Source organism: Macrosteles quadrilineatus, unplaced genomic scaffold, assembly GCF_028750875.1.
Source record: "Macrosteles quadrilineatus isolate MER2022 unplaced genomic scaffold, UCM_ALF_1.0 Scaffold_1__1_contigs__length_201487025, whole genome shotgun sequence".
In the NCBI taxonomy this organism is placed as follows: domain Eukaryota; kingdom Metazoa; phylum Arthropoda; class Insecta; order Hemiptera; family Cicadellidae; genus Macrosteles; species Macrosteles quadrilineatus.
Genome location: NW_026542594.1, coordinates 45,161,729 through 45,182,938, shown reverse-complemented (window position 1 = coordinate 45,182,938; position 21,210 = coordinate 45,161,729). Strand labels below are relative to the sequence as shown.

Sequence of the window (21,210 nt, the reverse complement as noted above, 5' to 3'; positions counted from 1 at the left end):
CTACTTCATTCATCTCTTCCTACGTCGCGGACCTGTTTCCCTCCCTTCCCATTGCATTTTGAGATTGCAGATACCTTAATCAAATCCTTATAAACAGTTCCCACACTCCGGACTGCTCGCCTTGACTACTTCCTTTACGACTTCCTACGTTTCGGACCTGTTTTCCTACCTTCCCATAGCATTTTAAGATTGTAGATACCTTAATCTAATCGTCGTTAACAGTTCCCACACTCCGGACTACTCGCCTTTACTACTTCCTTCGCCACTTCCTACGCCACGGACCTATTTCCCTCCCTTCCCATAGCATTTTAAGATTGGATTAAGGATACCTTAATCTAATCGTCATAAACAGTTCCCACACTCCGGACCGCTCACCTTTACTGCTTCCATCACGACTTCCTACGTCACGGACCTGTTTCCCACCCTTCCCATAGCATTTTAGGATAACACATACCTAAATCTAATCGTCATAAACAGTTCCCACACTCCGGACCGCTCACCTTTACTGCTTCCATCACGACTTCCTACGTCACGGACCTGTTTCCCACCCTTCCCATAGCATTTTAGGATAACACATACCTTAATCTAATCGTCATAAACAGTTCCCACACTCCGGACTACTCACCTTTACTACTTCCTTCACCGTTTCCTTCGTCACGGACCATGTTTCCCTCCCAGCCCATAGCATTTTAGGATAACAGATACCTTAATCTAATCGTCATAAACAGTTCCCACACTCCGGACTACTCGCCTTTACTACTTCCTTCACCACTTCCTGCGCCGCGGACCTGTTTCCTCCCTTCTCATAGCATTTTAGAATTGTAGATACCTTAATCTAATCGTCATAAACAGTTCCCACACTCCGGACTACTCACCTTTACTACTTCCTTCACCGCTTCCTTCGTGGCGGACCATGTTTCCCTCCCTTCCCATAGCATTTTAGGATAACAGGTAACCTTAATCTAATCGTCATTAATAGTTCCCACACTCCGGACTACTCGTCTTTACTACTTCCTTCACCACTTCCTGCGCCGCGGACCTGTTTCCCTCCCTTCTCATAGCATTTTAGAATTTTAGATACCTTAATCTAATCGTCATAAATAGTTCCCACACTCCAGACTACTCGCCTTTACTACTTCCTTCACCACTTCCTACGCCGCGGACCTGTTTTCCTCCCTTCTCATAGCATTTTAGGATTGTAGATACCTTAATCTAATCGTCATAAACATTTCCCACACTCCGGACTACTTACCTTTACTACTTCCTTCACCATTTCCTACGTCGCGGACCTGTTTCCCTCCCTTCTCATAGCACTTTAGGATTGTAGATACCTTAATCTAATCGTCATAAACAGTTACCACACTCCGGACTAATATTTACCACAAAACTAATAACAACAATTAAACGAAATAATCTGCTTGGAATAATTCAGTAAGACCACCAGAAATTATGCGAATCGGTGTATTGTTAATCAACGCTTAATGGTATTAATCGGACTCCTTTTCTTTTGTACTGTCTTTTGTAAATAGGCCATATGTGCATGCGCAAGACCCCACATGCGCAAGCTGAGGTGCCCGTGGGTACAGAACGTCACGTTATGTTTTAAAATGTAAACAAAATGACAATAATGGCGGAATGTTTTCTCATAAGGCCCATGTTAAATTTTCAAAAGTTTGTACTCATATTATGGCGAAAATAGATTTTTCCTGGCTATACCACTGGTTAGAACTTATTTTTGACACAGAACTTAGTTATTCCGTAAATATAAACGTTTTTGTTAGAGCCGATTCCCAGATCGAGTTGACAAGTATTCAAACTTTACTCGTATTATATATAGGATATTTAAAAAGAATTAATGAATCTTAACAGCTGTTTCAATTAAACAAGTTGGTTCTGTTCTATGATGTTCAATAGCATTAAAGTTACAAGGATTACCAACAGGCTGCAGCACTATTATTTTTTTTAATTTATGACAACAGCTAATTTGCAACCAAAAGGTGAGTGAGCGAAGCGAACGAACTTTAAACTGGAGGCGAGTTAGCGTAGCGAACGAGCTAACCTGAAGGCAAGTGAGCGCAGCGAACGAGCTCCAACCTAAAGGTGAGTGAGCGTAGCGAACGAACTTCAACCAGGACGTGATTGAGCCATGCGAACGAGATCATCTTGAAAATTAAGAAGTTAAACGGGACAAAGCCCGCAGGTACAGCTATTTGTTTTTATTACTGTTTTGTTTATTTCAGCTTAACTTGACCAATCAAATACTTTAATACTTTTAATAGGTACTTTAATACTTTTCAATGAAATGGCGACCATACAAAGAAGGTATTTTAAGCTAAGTATGAATGGAGATGAGTGTAGAAAATAGTACTGTATTATTAATACTTATGAAGTCAAACGGGATGAAGCCCGTGGGTAACAGCTAGTTACTGTATAAAGAAGAGATGGGGTCTGCCTGTGTTTATGTGTGTTTGTATGGGCTAAACTCAAAAACTACCGAACGGACTGGGATCAAATAGGACAGTAATAAAGCTACAGCTCCGAGGATACTATAGAACTATTCCCGCTTCAAAGTTGCAACTGTCAATGCCCCAAAGTTCTGAGGTAAGAGTTTTAAAAGTAGATATTGAATGGTCTCCATGGTAACAAAGAACAAACCCACAAAAGCTTAAATGTAAACAAGCAGAAATGTCAGATGAATTTTGATTTCACATTTACACACAGATGATTCAAACATATGAAATATATGGGTATGGATCATAAACATAAGAAGTTATGTCACTCACCCGAATGTAAATATTACTTAACATATCTTAATGGAACTGTCAAACCATATGTTAATGTTATTATAGTCAGTCTAAAATAATTGTGAGGTTGAAATTCAATATATGCAAGAATTATATTCTATTTGTTTTATTGTTTTGTTTTTATTGTTTGTACAGTTCTTAAATATATTACTGTATTATCAATTATTTAATTTCTAAACCATAAATATTTCACTCCCAAACAAATGAGAAGAGCTGCAACGGGTCCCGGGTCCAGGTCTAACCATGAGACCTACGGTAATAGCTTATTATTAATTCATGAGTTATGGTCCGAGCGCCGGGTGGCGCAAGCGCCTCGCGGACTACGGTACCTGCTACGTTGTGACTGATTTGAATACTCACTCATACCCTTTTCTGCACTGAAATCCCCGTAACAATCATCTGTTTTATATTGCAGTCAGTTTTTTTAAGGAACCATTTGTTCATTATGATTGAACTACACAAGGAATAAGACTAGGCTAGAAGAAATGATTTGAACAATAAATAATCTTGTCATTTAAACGTACAGTATTTAGAATTGATTTTAATTTCTCTAGAAGTTGTGTTATGATGTGCTCTGGGCTACTAAGATAGGTATCTCAAAACCCACAATGATAAAATATGCTAACTGGTTTATCCAAAATGAGTTTGAAATTTTTTTTATTTTTAAGCGATAATCATGCATTTATGCTTTATGCTTTGGATGGATTGTTTTAAATATAATTTCAGTTCTGGTAATGTCATTATACAGTACAAAGTAGCGCATTGTAATGACATTTTCGTAATTAGTTATAAAAAAAAAAAAAAATAGTATAGGCATGGATAACTGTAGGCATGGATAACTGGATAACTTATAGTAGGCGTGGATAACTGGTTTCAAAATTCTAAAGCGATTCTTCACTTCTTTAAAACGGGTGGTGTTTTTGGCCTCTAGGAACCTTAAAACGAAAAAGTAAATCGGTCCCGGGTCCAGGTCTAACCATGAGACCTACGGTAATAGCTTATTCCCTATATGGGAAATTCGCTAATAAAAACATATATTAAATCACAAAATGAACACAAAGATGTAAATTAAACAAATGTTAGTTGTAATGTGGACGTTTACAAAGTACTGGAGTACTATCAAATCATCCACTCTCATAACTGGAAAGTAGATATTATCCATCATCTTCGCTTAAGTCATCACATTTAAGTCCTGCACATTCATAATAAATGGTTCCATCATTTCATCACGCAGTCATTCTTTTATAAAATCTTCTTCCTGGATATTTTCAGCATGAATTACACATTTCTTCCAGTCTTCTACTGTTACGTTCATCATGGCATTTTCAAGAAGGGTCCTGACATCCTTTATTTTGAAAGACGTGTTATTTTGCGCTACTCTCCTTTTCATTTGAGTCCAAATTAGCTCGTGCGTCTTTTATAAAACCATATAGAGCGGACCCTGCGTGACATAATTATTGTGACAAGCATAGAACACTTACCTACTGAAACCTGAAACCCTCCCTAACCGTCTAAGCTTTCCCAAATACTGTATACTTGCGGACCCTGCGTGACATAATTATTGTGACAAGCATAGAACACTTACCTACTGAAACCTGAAACCCTCCCTAACCGTCTAAGCTTTCCCAAATACTGTATACTTGCGGACCCTGCGTGACATAATTATTGTGACAAGCATAGAACACTTACCTACTGAAACCTGAAACCCTCCCTAACCGTCTAAGCTTTCCCAAATACTGTATACTTGCGGACCCTGCGTGACATAATTATTGTGACAAGCATAGAACACTTACCTACTGAAACCTGAAACCCTCCCTAACCGTCTAAGCTTCCCCAAATACTGTATACTTGCGGACCCTGCGTGACATAATTATTGTGACAAGCATAGAACACTTACCTACTGAAACCTGAAACCCTCCCTTACCGTCTAAGCTTTCCCAAATACTGTATACTTTCTTGCATGGTTTTGGTTGGCCCACGTCTCATCCAGGGGGGAGGGTAGGTTACCTACACTAATCCAGGTCCCGTAGGCTGGGTTATAATCCGGTAGGTTAGTTGCGCATTGACGGCTTGAACTCTTGATCTCTTGAAATTATAAAGACTGAAATTATAATCAACTGAAATAATCCACAAAAAAGCAACTCCCGAATGAGTTAAAAGTTAAAGTAGCATGTGCCAGTTGTAGCGATTTCTCAGCAATACTACATTCTTTGTCTTTTGATGATTTGGATGATGATATTTCAATAAAAATTAAAACTTGAATGTCAACCATATTCTGCTTATGAAAAATGTGCATTTTTAGTTATGTTCAACCAACAAACACGACACGAGCAACTATTTTTTTCTATCAGGCCGAAAGACACTGTCACTCACTCCACTACAGTACCACCATCACACGACATAAACTCAGAAATCCAAAGACAACGAAAGATTGCAATCATCCATATAGGTAGAATGCCGTTGGTTATGGGAGTTTCGTTCCTACTTCTTTATTTGTTATTGTTTATTGTTACACTTCTTTTTAATGTTTTTAGAAACTTTGTCATTTTTAAAATCTATTAGTCCTACCCGACAAGTTTTGTAAACTTGGCGAGGCCATGCATGTAATACCTTAAATAAATATATTTGAATTTGAACCTAGATACAAACTTGGATTTGGACCAGAGAGCACAGCACGTGCTTGCTGATACTGTCTGGTCTAGCCTACCCTGGACATTATCAGGTATTAGCCCGGTGGCTGAACATGTGTTTATACATTAGATAAAGCATAAAGATACAGCAAAATGTGTGGTATATAAGAACTTAATAAGTTGAAAGTCCGAGGATTTGGTTACATAAACGTTTAATTTGTAAGGAAGAAAGGGATGAAATGTTTCTAAGAGGAGTGCTTCGCGATGAATGAATGCAACGTTGGAGATTTGCATATGGTTTATTGGGTATTTTAGCGAAATACAGGTAGAAACAAGACATTTACAGTGTTAAGTGTACTGTAAGTGTTTGACTGACCTGAGAGTGAGCGCGTCCTCCTGCTCTCTGCGCTGCTGACTCGGCACCAGACCAAGGGCCAGGAGAACATCAAAGGCGTGGCCGTACAGGAAACTCTCCTCTTCTATGGGATCGATGGTGGGAAGACGCTTAGGTTTACGCTTGGGTTTGCGGCGCTTGAGGACCGGAGCTTGGGTCAAGTGCTTGACAGTCCTGGACCGTAGACGACCGCTGAGGCTACGCGACCGTAGCGAGACCCACGGCACGGTCGGTACACGGGACGTACGGCGAACACGGGTACATTGCGGCATCCTACACTGCACTCATCCCTCGGCCTACACGTGAGTACTGCGTTCATGAGCTGGCTATAGTCAGTGCGGGCTTTTGTTATGATTCATCCATCATAAGTAGTTTGTGGTTTGCAGAAACACCTAGTTTCAAAAATAAGCCACAGGTAATAATTTAATACTTTGTTAGTTAGTAATATTCATTAATTAAGAATAGAAAAAGATACACTGGGAATGTTACTTAACATATTTAACTGATCTATTTAACAACAAAGTGTCACGTGTAAAATATCTAAAATTTTCCACGTTTTATGTCGGCCCAACAAGGTAAGCGACTGAGGAGAAGTCTGTTCTCCATTCTATTCATGTAGTCGTAGGTATTTCCCGTTTTTATACGATTGAAAATGCGTGAATACTGAATAAAAAGTATTATATTTAAATTGTATTTAAACTTAGCATTTCCCCCCACAGTCTTCTACATAATTAATATGCCACACGAAATTTGTCAGTTAAACTCCTCCGCCATTTCTAAATCGATTTTATTCATTGACGCGTCTCATTGGAAAGTGCGAGTCGCGTAGATTTGCTAACTGACCTTACATTTGTGAAAAAGTCGCTTGGGCTCTGCCCCAGTGGCTTTTAAAGTTCCCGTGTTATCCTTATGAAGAACATAATTGTTTACATTTTGAATTTAATTGCTGTTATTTATTTTTTAATTCAATGAAACGCATTGGGTACATTTACTGATTTTGTTGAAATTAAATATTTACTATTTTAATTCATGGTGGAAGGAAAATCCTTATATTTTAATTTACATTTGTACATATTAGAATGTAAAAAATCGAGAAAGCCTGGATAATGTACTGTATTTCTTGAGCAACCATTGAACGTAAGAAAGTCATAGAACGCCACCAAGTAGAAGAAATACAGGGTGTCCCGTAAGTAAACAGCCAAACTTCGGGAAATGGTTCTATGAGTCAAAATAAAAAGAAAATCATAATAATATTTTTCCAAAATCACTTCGTTAACCACATATCCGTCATTTTGTCATTTTTTACACAAACATTTTTATTTTTGAGTTTTTTCAACAGATCTTTATAAAACGTGGTATGTAGGTTAAGGTAGAAAAGCCCCATGTTAAAAAAACCAAACCTAAAACCATCCATCTTGATCCAACCTAAAATTTCAAAATGGCGGCTATTTAAATTGTTTAAACTTAAATTGATCAAAAACGGCTAATTTTATGAAAAAATTTACGAACACTTTTATTTAGCATTTTTAATTCCCTATCTAACGATACCAAGCTCAAAAAGATCGATAAGAAATAGCTTAAATATTACGATTTTTAGTTGGAGAATGGTGTAGAATAAGGAAGAAGCTATAGTTCGGCCGAAAGCAGGGCTACAGATATACATATACTGTATATCTCTAGCCCTGGGCCGAAAGCGACCTGCGCTCTAATGCTAAACCAATGCTATACGAGTAGATCAATAGATGCGAAACTCGATTTTAACTGTTTTTCTTAAAATCAGGCGAGTCGGGCCTGCAACTCAGTTCGGGGCTGTTGTTGCAAGGTGTGGCACTGTGGCAGGGATACGGTTATCGTTATCAGCACGAGATAAGAGTAGATAACTCGTCACCTGGAACCTAGAGCCGATAGCACCAGCGATGACGCGCAAGCGGCCAACAATCATGCGGTACTTCAATCCAACTCTCATACACATGTTTCCTCTTTCACAGATAAAACATACATGTATCTATAATATCTATAGTACTTCAACAATTTGAAATACAGTAACTTATAACCTTTTACATGACGAGATACAGTAAACAGTAAAAGTCATTCCCAATATAAAATGCTCTTAAGTAAACGGACGCTGTCGCTGTCATAGATTTGTAGTTATTTCTATGAAGCGTGTTTACTGTTTGTACTTGGTGTTTCGCAGCATGTCTGCACACATTTGCATGTTATTGCTGCATTATTGATGCAACTGATTGATAACCTTATCAAACTAGGCCAAGGAGCTCGTCTTACATTGGTAAACCGACGACCAATCAGAACCCGCGTCTTCACACCTCTTTATCACTTTGTGTTTGGTTTATGTTTTATGTCTACGAAAAGTCGGAAGTCAAAGAACTTTTTAAAGATACGTTTCACCCCACCTCTAACTTTTAAATTCGAGTGTAGTACTGTGGTTAGTTTATTTTAAAAAAATTTTAATGAGTTTAAAGTGTAAGTTGTGTGTACTGTCCTTGAGGTATTTTTGTCGTAGTTTACAAAAATATTTTTAGGTAATACGTGATAAAAATGGCACAGGCAAATCCACACATGCCTACATCTACATCTTTACTTATGTTAAATAATACACGAACAAGAATTTTGGAAAGCAATACTTGATAGATTAATACCACCGCCACAGCAACCTTGCAGACCTAGCAAATTTCATGGCTTGTTGGATTTTCACTAAAATATTTCCTATAAATTTCAGATTTATTTTCTTTTTAAACAACAATAATTTAATTTAATGAGTACTTAGGTTTGCTGTTACAAGGAATGTAATAAAGCACGTGTTTATATTGAAATGTTGAAAAAAAAAACTTAGTATGTGTTGTAACTCTTTATAACATAATAAAAGATAATTCAGATAAAAAAGTGTATTATTCCATTAACATAGAATAGAAACTAAACATAAACAATAGTAATCAAAAAGAATAAAGATCATATGATCAGCTGGTAATTCAAATGCAGTCTATTAGAAATTATAACAATCTTCCCCACATAAGTTTTGAGCTCACACATAAGCCTCAAGGTAACTTGGCGGTTGTCGAACACGTGTTGACCTACGTAACTGAGGTGACTCAACTTCATCAGGAATCTGAATGTCACATTCAGGATGCTGAGCCTCCACTACCGGTATTTGGCCAGTCGTGGAACGTCGAGGTGATTGATCTTGAATTCTGACTTCATCAGGAAAATGGATGCCACATTCAGGATGTTGAGCCTCCACTACTGGTATTTGACCAGTCGTGGAACGCCGTTGTAGCGTACGACCGACAATGGTTGAACCACTGTTTGGAGAGCGTTGTAATGCTGGTATCCCTGGAATATTGAACCTAACAGTACGTCTTTGAATATCTTCTGACTGTTGGTTAGTGGAGCGTCTTTGATTATCTTCTTCCCGTTGATTTGTCGTTTTAGGCGGTACTCTTGTTCTTATGAGTTGATTGATGTGCCTTTTGATTAAGCGTCCAGAGTCAAGCTTTACCATGTAATGTCGATAGCCCAGTTTGGATTGGATGGTTCCAAATTCCCAGATTTCGGCATTTCCAGAGTAAAGGCGAACTTGGGCTCTATCTCCTAGTCTCATCGATCTTACATGTTTTGTCTGCCTAACTTCTTTTTCTTTATTTATCTTCTTTGGAATAGGAAATATGGCATCCAGCTCTATTCTTAATCTTCTGTGCAAATAAAGTTCTGCTGGGCTTTTCCCACATGCAAGTGGTGTGGCTCTGTAGCGTAGAAGCATTTTCCTGACCTTTTCTGGCATGGTGCCCTTTTCACTTGCCATTGATTTTAAACGTTTCTTCACAGTTTGAACATTTCTTTCGGCTAATCCATTTGTAGCTGGATGGCCTGGGGCAATAAATTTTTGGGTAATACCATGATCAATACAGAAGGCTTTGAATACATCGCTTGTGAAAATTGATGCATTATCGGTGACCAGTGAATTGGGGTAGCCATGGAATGAAAATATTTCTTGAAGTGTGTGTATTGTTGTTTCAGTTGTAGGAGAATGTCTCATGACTCGGACCTCTGCCCATTTTGACTTGGCATCAATGGCAACTAGAAAATGATGACCCTCGAAAGGACCTGCATAGTCTATATGTAGACGTTCCCAATTGGAGTGAGGCTGATCCCACGGGTGTACTATCACCTTCGGGGGGTTGTTACGGAGCTTAGCACAGATTTCACAAGATCTAACTAGGTCTTCTATGTCATGGTTTATCCCTTCCCAGTACACATACCGCCTTGCAAGTTGTTTCATTTTTGTTATACCGATATGTGTTGTGTGAAGTTCTCTCAAAATTGAATTTTTAAGGCTCTGTGGAATGACAACTCGATCTTGCCAAAAGAGAATTCCATCAAGAAGGGTGTAGGGTGTGTCTTCGTTGCTTGTTTGTAGAGTTTTCATAAGAGATTTGAGATGAGAATCGTTTAATGTTGCACTTGCAATGGTCTGATTCGTGATAGCAGTTGAAGAAATTTGGAAAAGTGACTCAGCATACAGAAGGTGAACTTCTTCATTTATCTTCATATCAGTTGATCTTGAGTCTTGAGACAAAGGTGCTCGAGATAAACAATCAGCATTTTCATTTTCATCTCCTGATTTGTTTTTCAACTTATAATTGAATCCAGATAGAAATTAAGCATATCGAAGTAATCGAGCTGTTGTCATTTTCGGCAAAGAGTGGTCATGACTAAAGATTTTGCTCAAAGGCTTATTATCTGTGACAAGAGTGAACTGGCTTCCATACAAGTAGTTATGAAACTTTCCAACAGAAAATATAATAGCAAGTGCCTCTCGATCTAGTTGATTATAATTTTGTTCTGCAGGTGTTAGTGATCTGGATGTGTAAGCGATAGGGCGTTCATGACCATTTACGATGTGGCTAAGTATTCCCGCAATGCCAACAGGGCTTGCATCGCAAGAAAGTACAACTGGCAATTTTGGATCATAAGGAATCAGGACTCTGTCACTGCAAATCTCTTGCTTGAGCTTTTGGAAGGATGATTCACATTCTGTCGTCCATTGAAAACGGTGTTTCTTCTTGAGCAACTCCCTTAAGGGACAGGACAACGTAGATAGATTTGGAATGAAACGTGAGTAATAAGTAATCATTCCAAGAAATCTTCTGACCTCATCAGCGTCGTGCGGTCTTGACATTTTCATCACTGCCTTTATCTTCTCGGGAGATTTGCTGATTTTATTTTGCTCAATCAGGTGTCCTAAGTATTCAATCTTTGTTTCAAAAAATGTACATTTCTTTCGATTTAGATGCAAGTCGTATTCTGTTAGTCTTCTTAAACACATTCGAAGGTTGTGAGCACATTCTGTTTGGGTTGCTCCATGGACGACTATGTCATCGAAATAAGCTTCACACTTATTAAGTCCATTGAGGATTTGTGACAAAATTCTGTTGAATTCTGAGGGAGCGGTTTTTATGCCAAAACTGAGACGGTTCATGAGAAAGGTTCCCTTATGTGTTGACATAGTTTGGATTTCACTACTTTCTTTGTCTACTGCTAAATGTAAGTACGCTTTATAAAGGTCAAGTTTGCAAAAGTATTTGGAATTTCGGAGACTGTTAAGAACATCTTCAACCGTCCTTATAGGAAAATTAGCCGAGACTAGCCTCTCGTTTACACCGCACTTGTAATCCACACAAAGTCTCAGTCCACCATCTGGTTTGGGAATGATGACGAGAGGTGATCCCCAGTCACTTGTCGCAATCGGAGTGATGATTCCCTCTTTTTCTAAAGATTCCAACTCCTTTTCAACACGTTCTCTAAGTGCATATGGGACATCACGTTCTTTTGTAAATACCGGTTTTGCGTCATCTCTTAAAGTTAATGAAACTTGAATGTTAGGAACACAACCAATTTTTTCCTCAAAAATTGAAGCAAACTCATTCAGAATGTTATTAATATCTTGAAAGTTCTTTCTGTCGCCATCAACCAAATGGACTTTTGGATTAGTTTTCATGTCATGATCGATTTGTTTTAGTTCAATGTCGAAAGCACGGATCAAATCTCTACCTAAAATAGGATCGTGGCCTGATGAAACTACATACACTTCTGCTTTTAAAGATCGTTCTTTATATTGTAATGTAACTTTTGCTTTTCCTTTACATGGCACAATATCATTGGAATAAGCTCGAAAATTTAGATTTGAAGGTTGAAGATCTATTCCCAAATTCAATGCCAAGAACTTATCCTCTGGTAAAATTGTGTACCGTGCGCCAGAATCTACTTCCATCTTCAGTTTCTTGTGGTTTATCGCTACCTCTATTATGTACTTTCCATGTCCAGGTTCAATTTCGTAGAGGTTGATGATTTTCTGATCTTTGGATACTGAACTGATTATGTTGCATGCCCCGTAGGAACAATCAGATTGTGAGTCATTGATCATATCATTGTCAGAGAATCGGTTAACTTGTTTACTTGAAGCATATTTCTTGGTCAGGGTATTGATGCAAACTTTTTGAATGTGGCCATTCTTCTTACATGCTTCACAGAATAGTTTTTCACGCCTTATTCGACACTGGTTTGATCGGTGGTTAGATGTTCCACATCTGAAGCAAAGATTGTTGATTCCTAAGGACTCATAATCGATTCTTTGGCTTGATCGATGCTTGTATGATGGCTTTTTCCAGGGAGATGATGTTGATGATGATGATGATGATGTCCGAGTGGATGGATGATCGTGTCTAGTGGTCTTCTGAATTTTCATTATATCTGGCACTGAAGAACTAGGGATCAGAGGTTTTGAAATGTTTGAAAGTTCCTTGCACTGGATTTGGGCTGCTTCAAGAGCTATAGCTCTCCTGACTATTTCATCAAAGTTCTCTTCCTTTCCTTGTAAAAGTTGTTCTCGAATGCTATTATCACGAATGCCCCTAATGAATTGAGCCCTTAAGAAAATGTGAGCTGTTGAAATGTTTTCTCTGCATTCACATTTTATGTAAAATTCACAGTCAGCAAGTCGTTTTTGCAAACTTGCAACATAGTCAGGTATGTTTTCACTTTCTGATTGGTAAGTGGAGAAAAAGTAATGCTGCGACACTACAGTATTCTTTTTAGGCGATAGCATTTCGCCAAAGGTTTCAACTAGCTGTTCATATTCCAAGTCTTTGATTTTCTTTGTAGGTCCTTTGAATGCAACTAAGTTGTTGTAATGGATAGAACCGATTGATGCACATAGAATTTGAGCTTTTTTAGTTTTGTTTGACACATTCTTCATGCTGAGATAGTTTTCAAATCGTTCAATATAGGCTGAAAATCTTTCTTTTTCTGAGTTGTAACTTTCAAATTGAGCAGTTGGATCTGGTGTGTTATCTTTCATTGTTTGTTCTATATTCTCAAACAACAGAAATAGAAGATCCATTTGTTGTTTCTGGCCTTCTATGAATTTGTCAAATTGTTCTGAGTTCATTTTGTTGTTGTAACTTGAATGTTCCTAAGCCTGAGATGTAGTTATTAACATGTTATTTGAAGAAAAGGTAATTGAAAAAAAAATGTAACTGGTCATTAATGTATGAATAAACAAATTTATACATTTACCTCGTCGCCAAAACTGTTGTAACTCTTTATAACATAATAAAAGATAATTCAGATAAAAAAGTGTATTATTCCATTAACATAGAATAGAAACTAAACATAAACAATAGTAATCAAAAAGAATAAAGATCATATGATCAGCTGGTAATTCAAATGCAGTCTATTAGAAATTATAACAGTATGAAATAAAGAATTGTGTCAAATTTGATCAACATAATATATCCATAAACAAACAAATTACAACAGTTTATTTATCCTTCATAAGAATAACATAGAAATTTTCGAATTTTAAATTTACATTTTTTAATTTTCACCGTAACCATTAGACATGCAATAATGCTTCAACGTACTACATTATTTGTTGTTTAAGCTTTACAAAATGGCTTAGAAGGAAATAGCATTAATACTCCGCAAACGCGTATGATTAATACGCAAGTTAAATATACAGAGTGGAAAAAGTCCCGGGATGGTTAAATAATTGCAACAATAATAAAGATAGAACTATACAACTTGGTACACAGTTACTGAGCATTAAAATCATTTTAAAAGATTATTCAGTGGTACGCTACGTCCTCAGGGGGACGACCCGCTAGGAGTCAGAAGGAAATATTAAAAATGAGCATAGGTAATGTGCACATTAAATACCGCAAATATGAACTCAAACGGAAAACCGAGTCAAAAATGGCAGCCATTCAAAGATATATTGAATCTTCCATTTAGAATCTTTTAACGGCTGCCATTTTTTACTCAAAAGTTCTTTTGAGATCAAATTTGCGGAATTGTGTTCTACTAATAAGGACCTTTAATTTTATGTGCATATCAACCCAACCTCTACTTAAATTTAATATTTTCATCTGACTCCTAGCAGGCCGCCCCCCTGAGGAGGTAGCGTAAGCACCATCAACATTAACCGGTGATAATCCATCCATGAGTGTATTACCAATTTTGGACAACTCTTACAATGGTGAACTAGCGAACATTAGTTCTTAGCACCGAGCTAGGGTATGTTATTATTGTAAATGCTGTGTATGACAAATATAAAGTTGTTCGGTGCAGCGCGGTGCTAGACCTCCGAGTTCTGACTAGATAAAAACTGCTGAGACTGATCCATCTGATCACCAAAACATCGATAGTATATGCCATCTGAAAAACATCTAGTGACCTAGCTAAAAAAGTGAACTCATAGGCTATTAATATACTTGCTTTTGTAATGTATATTTTTACGATTCCTTATATCCCAAAGCTCCCAGGACTTTACATCTAAATAAACGTCTGTCATTTTCGAACAAGAGCAATTGTTGGTCCTATCTTAGCATTTCACAGAACAATAGATAAAATACCCCCGCCGCAACAAACCTGCAGACTAAGCGAATTTCCATTTGCCTGATATTGGATTCACACTAAAATATTTCCTTGAAAATACCATAGTTTTCCCTATTTGAATATAATTAGTTCGAGTACTTAGGTTTGCTGCAACAAGCAGGGTATTAAAGTCTTTTTTTATGTTAATAGTTTAGTAAGAAATAAATAAATTCATTTTTCCAAATTTGATCAAAATATGTTCATAAACAAGCAAACTACAGCAGTTTACTTATTCTCCATAAAAATAACATAAGTACGGTATATTAAGTTTACGATTTTTTAGATTTTTTTGTAACTATTAGGCGCATAATAACGCTTCAATATACTAAATCATTTGTTTTTTTAGCTCTACAAAATTATTTGGAAATAAATTGCTAAATGTTATGTTTTTTTCGTCATTAATGTGAAAACCCAATTTTTTTCCCATAAGACCCCCATAAACCCCCGATCCCACAGTCCGATCATGCTGGTTCGCGAACTCGTTCGAATTAATGTAGGTTTACACGTGTATAACAAATTTCATAAAAATCGGATCATCTTTGCTTGAGTTATCGTGCTAACGGACACACATATAGGCCTATATATAAACATACTATGTGCTTATATACAGTATATGGATTTTAACGGATGCTGTTTTTGGCCTCTGGGGTCATCAAAACGAAAAAAGCAAATAGGTCCCGGGTCCAGGTCTTACCATGAGTACTACGGTAATAGCTTATTCCCTATATGGGAAATTCACTAAAATTAAGACTGTTCTACAGTAGAAATGAGTTACATCTCAGAGTAATAAAACAAAACTCAGTAATAAAGTTATAAAGTAACAAAACAGAGTAATAAAGTTTTGTTTTATTACTCTGAGGTTACATGCAAGATGTAAACTAGAGTGTAAAAATGATGGTTGATACGAAGTTATCATTAAATCTATAGACGTCACATTCCATGATACTTCCAAGGAAGTTCATATGCTTCTCAGAAGAGTGCTGTGAGTCATCCTGGAACAATTCACAGGAAGCAAGGATAGATCATACAGTATTTTTTTTCAGATGTCATACTAATTCTGTTACAAAATCTCAGAAAAAAGTGTATCTTTTTTATTATTCTTTTGTCATTGTTATTGACAACCTGTCTATAGTTGGGTTTTATGGGGTCTGTGTAGTTTGTTTGCTATTCAAAGCCAAGATGCATGGTTCTTCTGTAAGTATCCCAGTTTTGCTTATTCGAGGGTTTTTTCTTTCCCCTTGAATTTACTATTGATAGATCTGAGCCACATAACTATAAGCGCTATGTTAATTTTAAATATGTCTTATCACAGAAAACAATAACTATTAGTAGTGGAAACAATTAAAGATCTGTTGGTAGCAGTCTATCTTAAAGATTATTGATAAGATCGACTTAAATGCTGGCTGTGTTAACGAACATAGGAATAAATGATGAAGCATTATGACGAAAAAAAACTGTTTGTGTTTCGAGTTAGTGTTCAGTGAACATATTTGACATATGATTACCAAATAAGTTTCTCCTTGGTTGATTATGCTTTCCTTTTTTCCCAATTGATGTTGTCTTAATATGATGATCCATAACCCTTAGGTTATATCTTTTTATTGGTCAAATAATTCTTCAATGGACTGCCTTTTTCCAGGGATAGTACGGCTTACTCTTATAGCTGGCCTTGTTTCTTTGCTGGGATATACCCTACGACCTCGTAGTAATTGCTTTACCAGCACAGGGATGGTACATCTTACTCCTATAGCTGGTCTTGTTTCTTTGCTGGGGTAAACCCTGCGACCTCGTAGTCATTGCTTCACCAGGACAGGGATGGTACTACTTACTCCTAAAGCTGGCCTTGTTTCTTTGCTGGGGTAAACCCTGCCGCTACCTCGTAGTCATTGCTTCACCAGGACAGGGATGGTACATCTTACTCCTATAGCTGGCCTTTTTTCTTTGCTGGGGCAAACCCTGTGACCTCGTAGTCATTTTTTCACCGGCACAGGGATGGTACATCTTACCCTATAGCTGGCCTTGTTTCTTTTCTGGGGTAAACCCTGCGACCTCGTAGTCATTGCTTCACCAGGACAGGGATGGTACATCTTACTCCAATAGCTGGCCTTGTTTCTAGCTTGGGGTAAACCCTGCGACCTCGTAGTCATTGCTTCACCAGGACAGGGATGGTACATCTTACTCCAATAGCTGGCCTTGTTTCTAACTTGGGGTAAACCCTGTGACCTCGTAGTCATTGCTTCACCAGCACAGGGATGGTACTACTTACTCCTATGGCTGGCCTTGTTTCTTTGCTGGGGTAAACCCTGTGACCTCGTAGTCATTGCTTTACCAGCACAGGGATGGTACAGCTTACTCCTATGGCTGGCCTTGTTTCTTTGCTGGGGTAAACCCTGTGACCTCGTAGTCATTGCTTTACCAGCACAGGGATGGTACAGCTTACTCCTATGGCTGGCCTTGTTTCTAAGCTGGGGTAAACCCTGTGACCTCGTAGTCATTGCTTCACCAGGACAGGGATGGTACAGCTTACTCCTATGGCTGGCCTTGTTTCTAACTTGGGGTAAACCCTGTGACCTCGTAGTCATTGCTTCACCAGCACAGGGATGGTACAGCTTACTCCTATGGCTGGCCTTGTTTCTAAGCTGGGGTAAACCCTGTGACCTCGTAGTCATTGCTTCACCAGCACAGGGATGGTACAGCTTACTCCTATGGCTGGCCTTGTTTCTAAGCTGGGGTAAACCCTGTGACCTCGTAGTCATTGCTTCACCAGCACAGGGATGGTACAGCTTACTCCTATGGCTGGCCTTGTTTCTAAGCTGGGGTAAACCCTGTGACCTCGTAGTCATTGTTTCGCCAAGTTGCGCAACTCCACGCCCAAGGACGTCGATGTAGGTCACCGCTCTGTCAGCAATACAAGGACAAACTGATACCAGTGATAATGTTCTGGTAACTTGTAACCTGGCTCTTCAATACAACAATGATCCCTCACAGAACTTCCCTCACTGAGGTATTGTTAGTTGAGTACCAACAGTTTATCTTTGGAACAGTAGCCTAATCGTGTATTCTATAAAGATTCGTAATATCTTTATGTCTATACTCACAGAGGTATCGTGTTATTATTATATCGAAAAATCTATGCTTTTTCTCCTTTTTGTGTGTTTTTTATCTATAATTTCTAAATTAATTGGTTTCTTTTGGTCTTTAACATTTTAAACTCTTTGATTGTAAACACTGGTGTTAACTTAGCTGTTAAAATAGTGCTAAAATATATATACAAATTCTTGTTAAAAACAAAATTCCTGTCGTAAACACTGAACATCTCTTAGTCTCTTGGGAAAACATTTCGATAAAATTGCCGTACTTTGGATTGTAGTAGCTATAACTACGATGTAAACGCGATTCCATATTTTAAATCTGTTCAGCTATTTCGGTTATATTTCTCAGAGAAAATGCTGTTTTATTAAGGTTAGTTATTTCTTACGTTAAAATAGACTATGTATTGTTTTTTTTTTCACCAAAAACATCGTTATACAGAATTGTACAGTGTTTTAGGGCGCTGGGCCTATAACTGAAAATTCTATGAAAAATGCTATGAAAATTCTCATGTTAATGAATAAATGAATAAATATAATGGCTAATGTTTTTCTGAAAAGGGTCCCAATAAGAAAGACATGTATTAAACAAATAGTGAGAATTTTCATTTTCTGTAGAAAATCTATATACAGGGTTAGGCAAAAGTCTGGAACCCCCTTGTTAACTTTTTAACGCGTTGCAGTAGGAAAACCAAACTCGGCACATATTTACAACATAAGAAATTTCACTTTTTCATAAAATATACAACTTTGCCCCAGCCCCCAAAATGGGGTATTTTTGGGGCAGCCCCAATTTTTCAAACGTAAACACCTATCATGTGACCCCTCATTTTAAAGGGTTTATCAAGAGAAATTTGATAGCGCAAACCAGAGGTCAATATCGCACCCCTAATCAAAATGGCAGCCAATTTAATTATTTAAGATGAGCAAGCAAGATAAAGTCTGGACACCCCCAGTTAACTTTAAAAAATTTCATATTTTAATACTGACGAAAAGGTGAATTCTCTTTTTTTTTATAAAGGTATGCTGAGTTTAGTTTTCCTGCTATAACCTGTTAAAAAGTTAATAAGGGATATTTCAAAATGACTGCCATTTTGATTAGGGGTGCGATATTGACCTCTAGTTTGTGCCATTTAATTTGTCCTAAGAAACCCTTTAAAATGAGGGGTCACATGACATGTGTTTACATTTGAAAATTTGGGGCTGCCCCCAAAATACCCCATTTTGGGGGCCGGGTTCTAGCTTGAAAAACTGCATTTTTTATGTTGTAAACATGTGCCGAGTTTGGTTTTCCCACTGCCATACGTTATAAAGTTAACTGGGGGTATCCAGACTTTATCTTGCTTGCTCATCTTAAATTAAAATTGCTGCCATTTTGATTAGGGGTGCGATATTGACTTCTGGTTTGCGCCATTCAATTTCTCTTGATACACCCTTGAGGGTTCACGTCATGATTGGTGTTTACATTTTAAAATTTGGGGCTGTCCCCAAAATACCCCATTTTGGGGGCTGGGGCAAAGTTGTAACTTTGATGAAAAAGTGAAATTTCTTATGTTGTAAATATGTGCCGAGTTTGGTTTTCCTACTGCACCGCGTTAAAAAGTTAACTGGGGGGTTTCAGACTTTTGCCTAACCTGTATATAATTCCGTTAAGTCTAAGGACGGTGAAGAAAATATTAGAAGAACCCAAAATTACCCCTGCTCTGCACCACAGTCTGTCAAAGATCCAGTCATTTTTTAATGGAAGTACTGCAACAGTGTTTCTATGAGCTGTTTTAAACCAGATGATGTAATCATAGCATAATTGTTTGTTAATTGATTTTAAAGCGTTCTGTTTTTAGGTTATAATGCTAATGCATTTTTTTATTTTTTTAACTTTATTTATTTTGTTTTACAATCTGTTCAGTACTGTGAACAATTAGTAAAAGGTATAATATAATTAAGTGACTTGACCAAGAATGCAGTGATGAAAGGTATAGCGACTACGATGGATAGTATTTAGGAATGGTACACAGCATTAACGGAGGTTTAGGGCAGCAATTGCTGCCATGATCCCCCAGTATTTATTTACATAACTGTAAACAACTTAACTTTGTCAATTTTTAGCGAATTTCCGTATAGGGAAGTAGCTATTATAGTAGGTGGCACGGTAAGACCTAGGCCCGGGACCAATTTCCTTTTTCATTTTGTCCTTTTTCAAAAGTCCCCAGAGGCAAAAAACACCATTAGTTCAAATTTTTATATATCGTCCGTGAACGCGATAACTTAAGTATTTTTTGTCCGATTTTTATGAAATTTGGTTTAAATGTGTAAGGCAGGATAAACTTGAATGAGTTCGCGAACCAGCATGATCGTACCATGGAAACGGGGTTTTACGGGGGGTTTTATGGTGTAAAAAATAGTTTTTCTCATTTTTGACCCTCAAAGCACAAAATTACCCAATTTTTCTCTAGACCTTTTTAAAGAGCTTAAAAAATAAATAATTTAGTATATCAACATGTATTTGTACGGTTATTGGTAATGGAGGAAATTCAAAAAAATTTAAATTTAAAATTCCTATGTTGTTTTTATGGAAATTATTTAGAAATGTCGTAGTTTGCTTGTTTGTGGATATATTTTGATCAAACTTGGCAAATTGTTTTATTTTATACTAAGCTATTAATATTTTACTATAAAGCACACTTTATTAGTTTCCATGCACCTAGGTACTCGTTAAACCTAATGTTATTCAAATAGATTTTATTCAAAATCAGTTCAGACGAATGGAAATTCGCTAAGTCTGCAGGTTTGCTGCAGAGGGGGGTATTATTGTCTATTACAGCTTTTTGCTACTTAGCTCAAACCAGTTGGCGTTATAAACTAAACAAAATAATAGTGCTATACAGTTACTACTAGGATAGCTTTCATAGCAATGAAAGCCAGTTGAGCGGAACAATCATGTTTCATGATTTTTAATAAACCAATAAATGAAAAAAGTGTATACATTAGAAATGAAAGTAAGGCTTTCTGTACTATAATCTGTGCAAGGAAGCCCACTTTGTCGGGTGACTGTAGGAAAAATAAATAGAATAGTCGGTTTTGACATGAGCGAAAATGTAAATAAAACATCTGATCTGCTGTTTTAGGTTACGGGTTTTATTTGGTACGTACTGTATTTAGGGAGTAGGCTAATAGCATCAGCAATAACTCTAAAATATAGTGCATAACTCTGCATAAAGTGCGTACTTTAAGCACTTGTGCAGTAATTTAACATCTTCATATTGATTTATGTACGAACAGTATTTTTACAATGTAAAATGTACTGCTTTTCGATTAAATAGAAAGTTTGGTAATCGTGGTTGGAT

The 21,210-nt window shown here is 37.3% G+C and overlaps 1 protein-coding gene across 3 annotated transcripts in view; it reads right to left on the bottom strand.

The window, feature by feature from the left end:
* LOC128982890 (misshapen-like kinase 1) overlaps nt 1-21,210 on the bottom strand; it is a 109,745-nt gene that overhangs the window by 84,033 nt on the left and 4,502 nt on the right. For all 3 annotated transcript variants that reach the window (XM_054401942.1, XM_054401943.1, XM_054401944.1), the window contains exon 2: nt 5,811-6,220. In XM_054401942.1, the coding sequence (XP_054257917.1) occupies nt 5,811-6,100 (290 nt within the window). In that variant the 5' untranslated portion in view covers nt 6,101-6,220. The remainder of the gene's footprint in view (nt 1-5,810; nt 6,221-21,210) is intronic.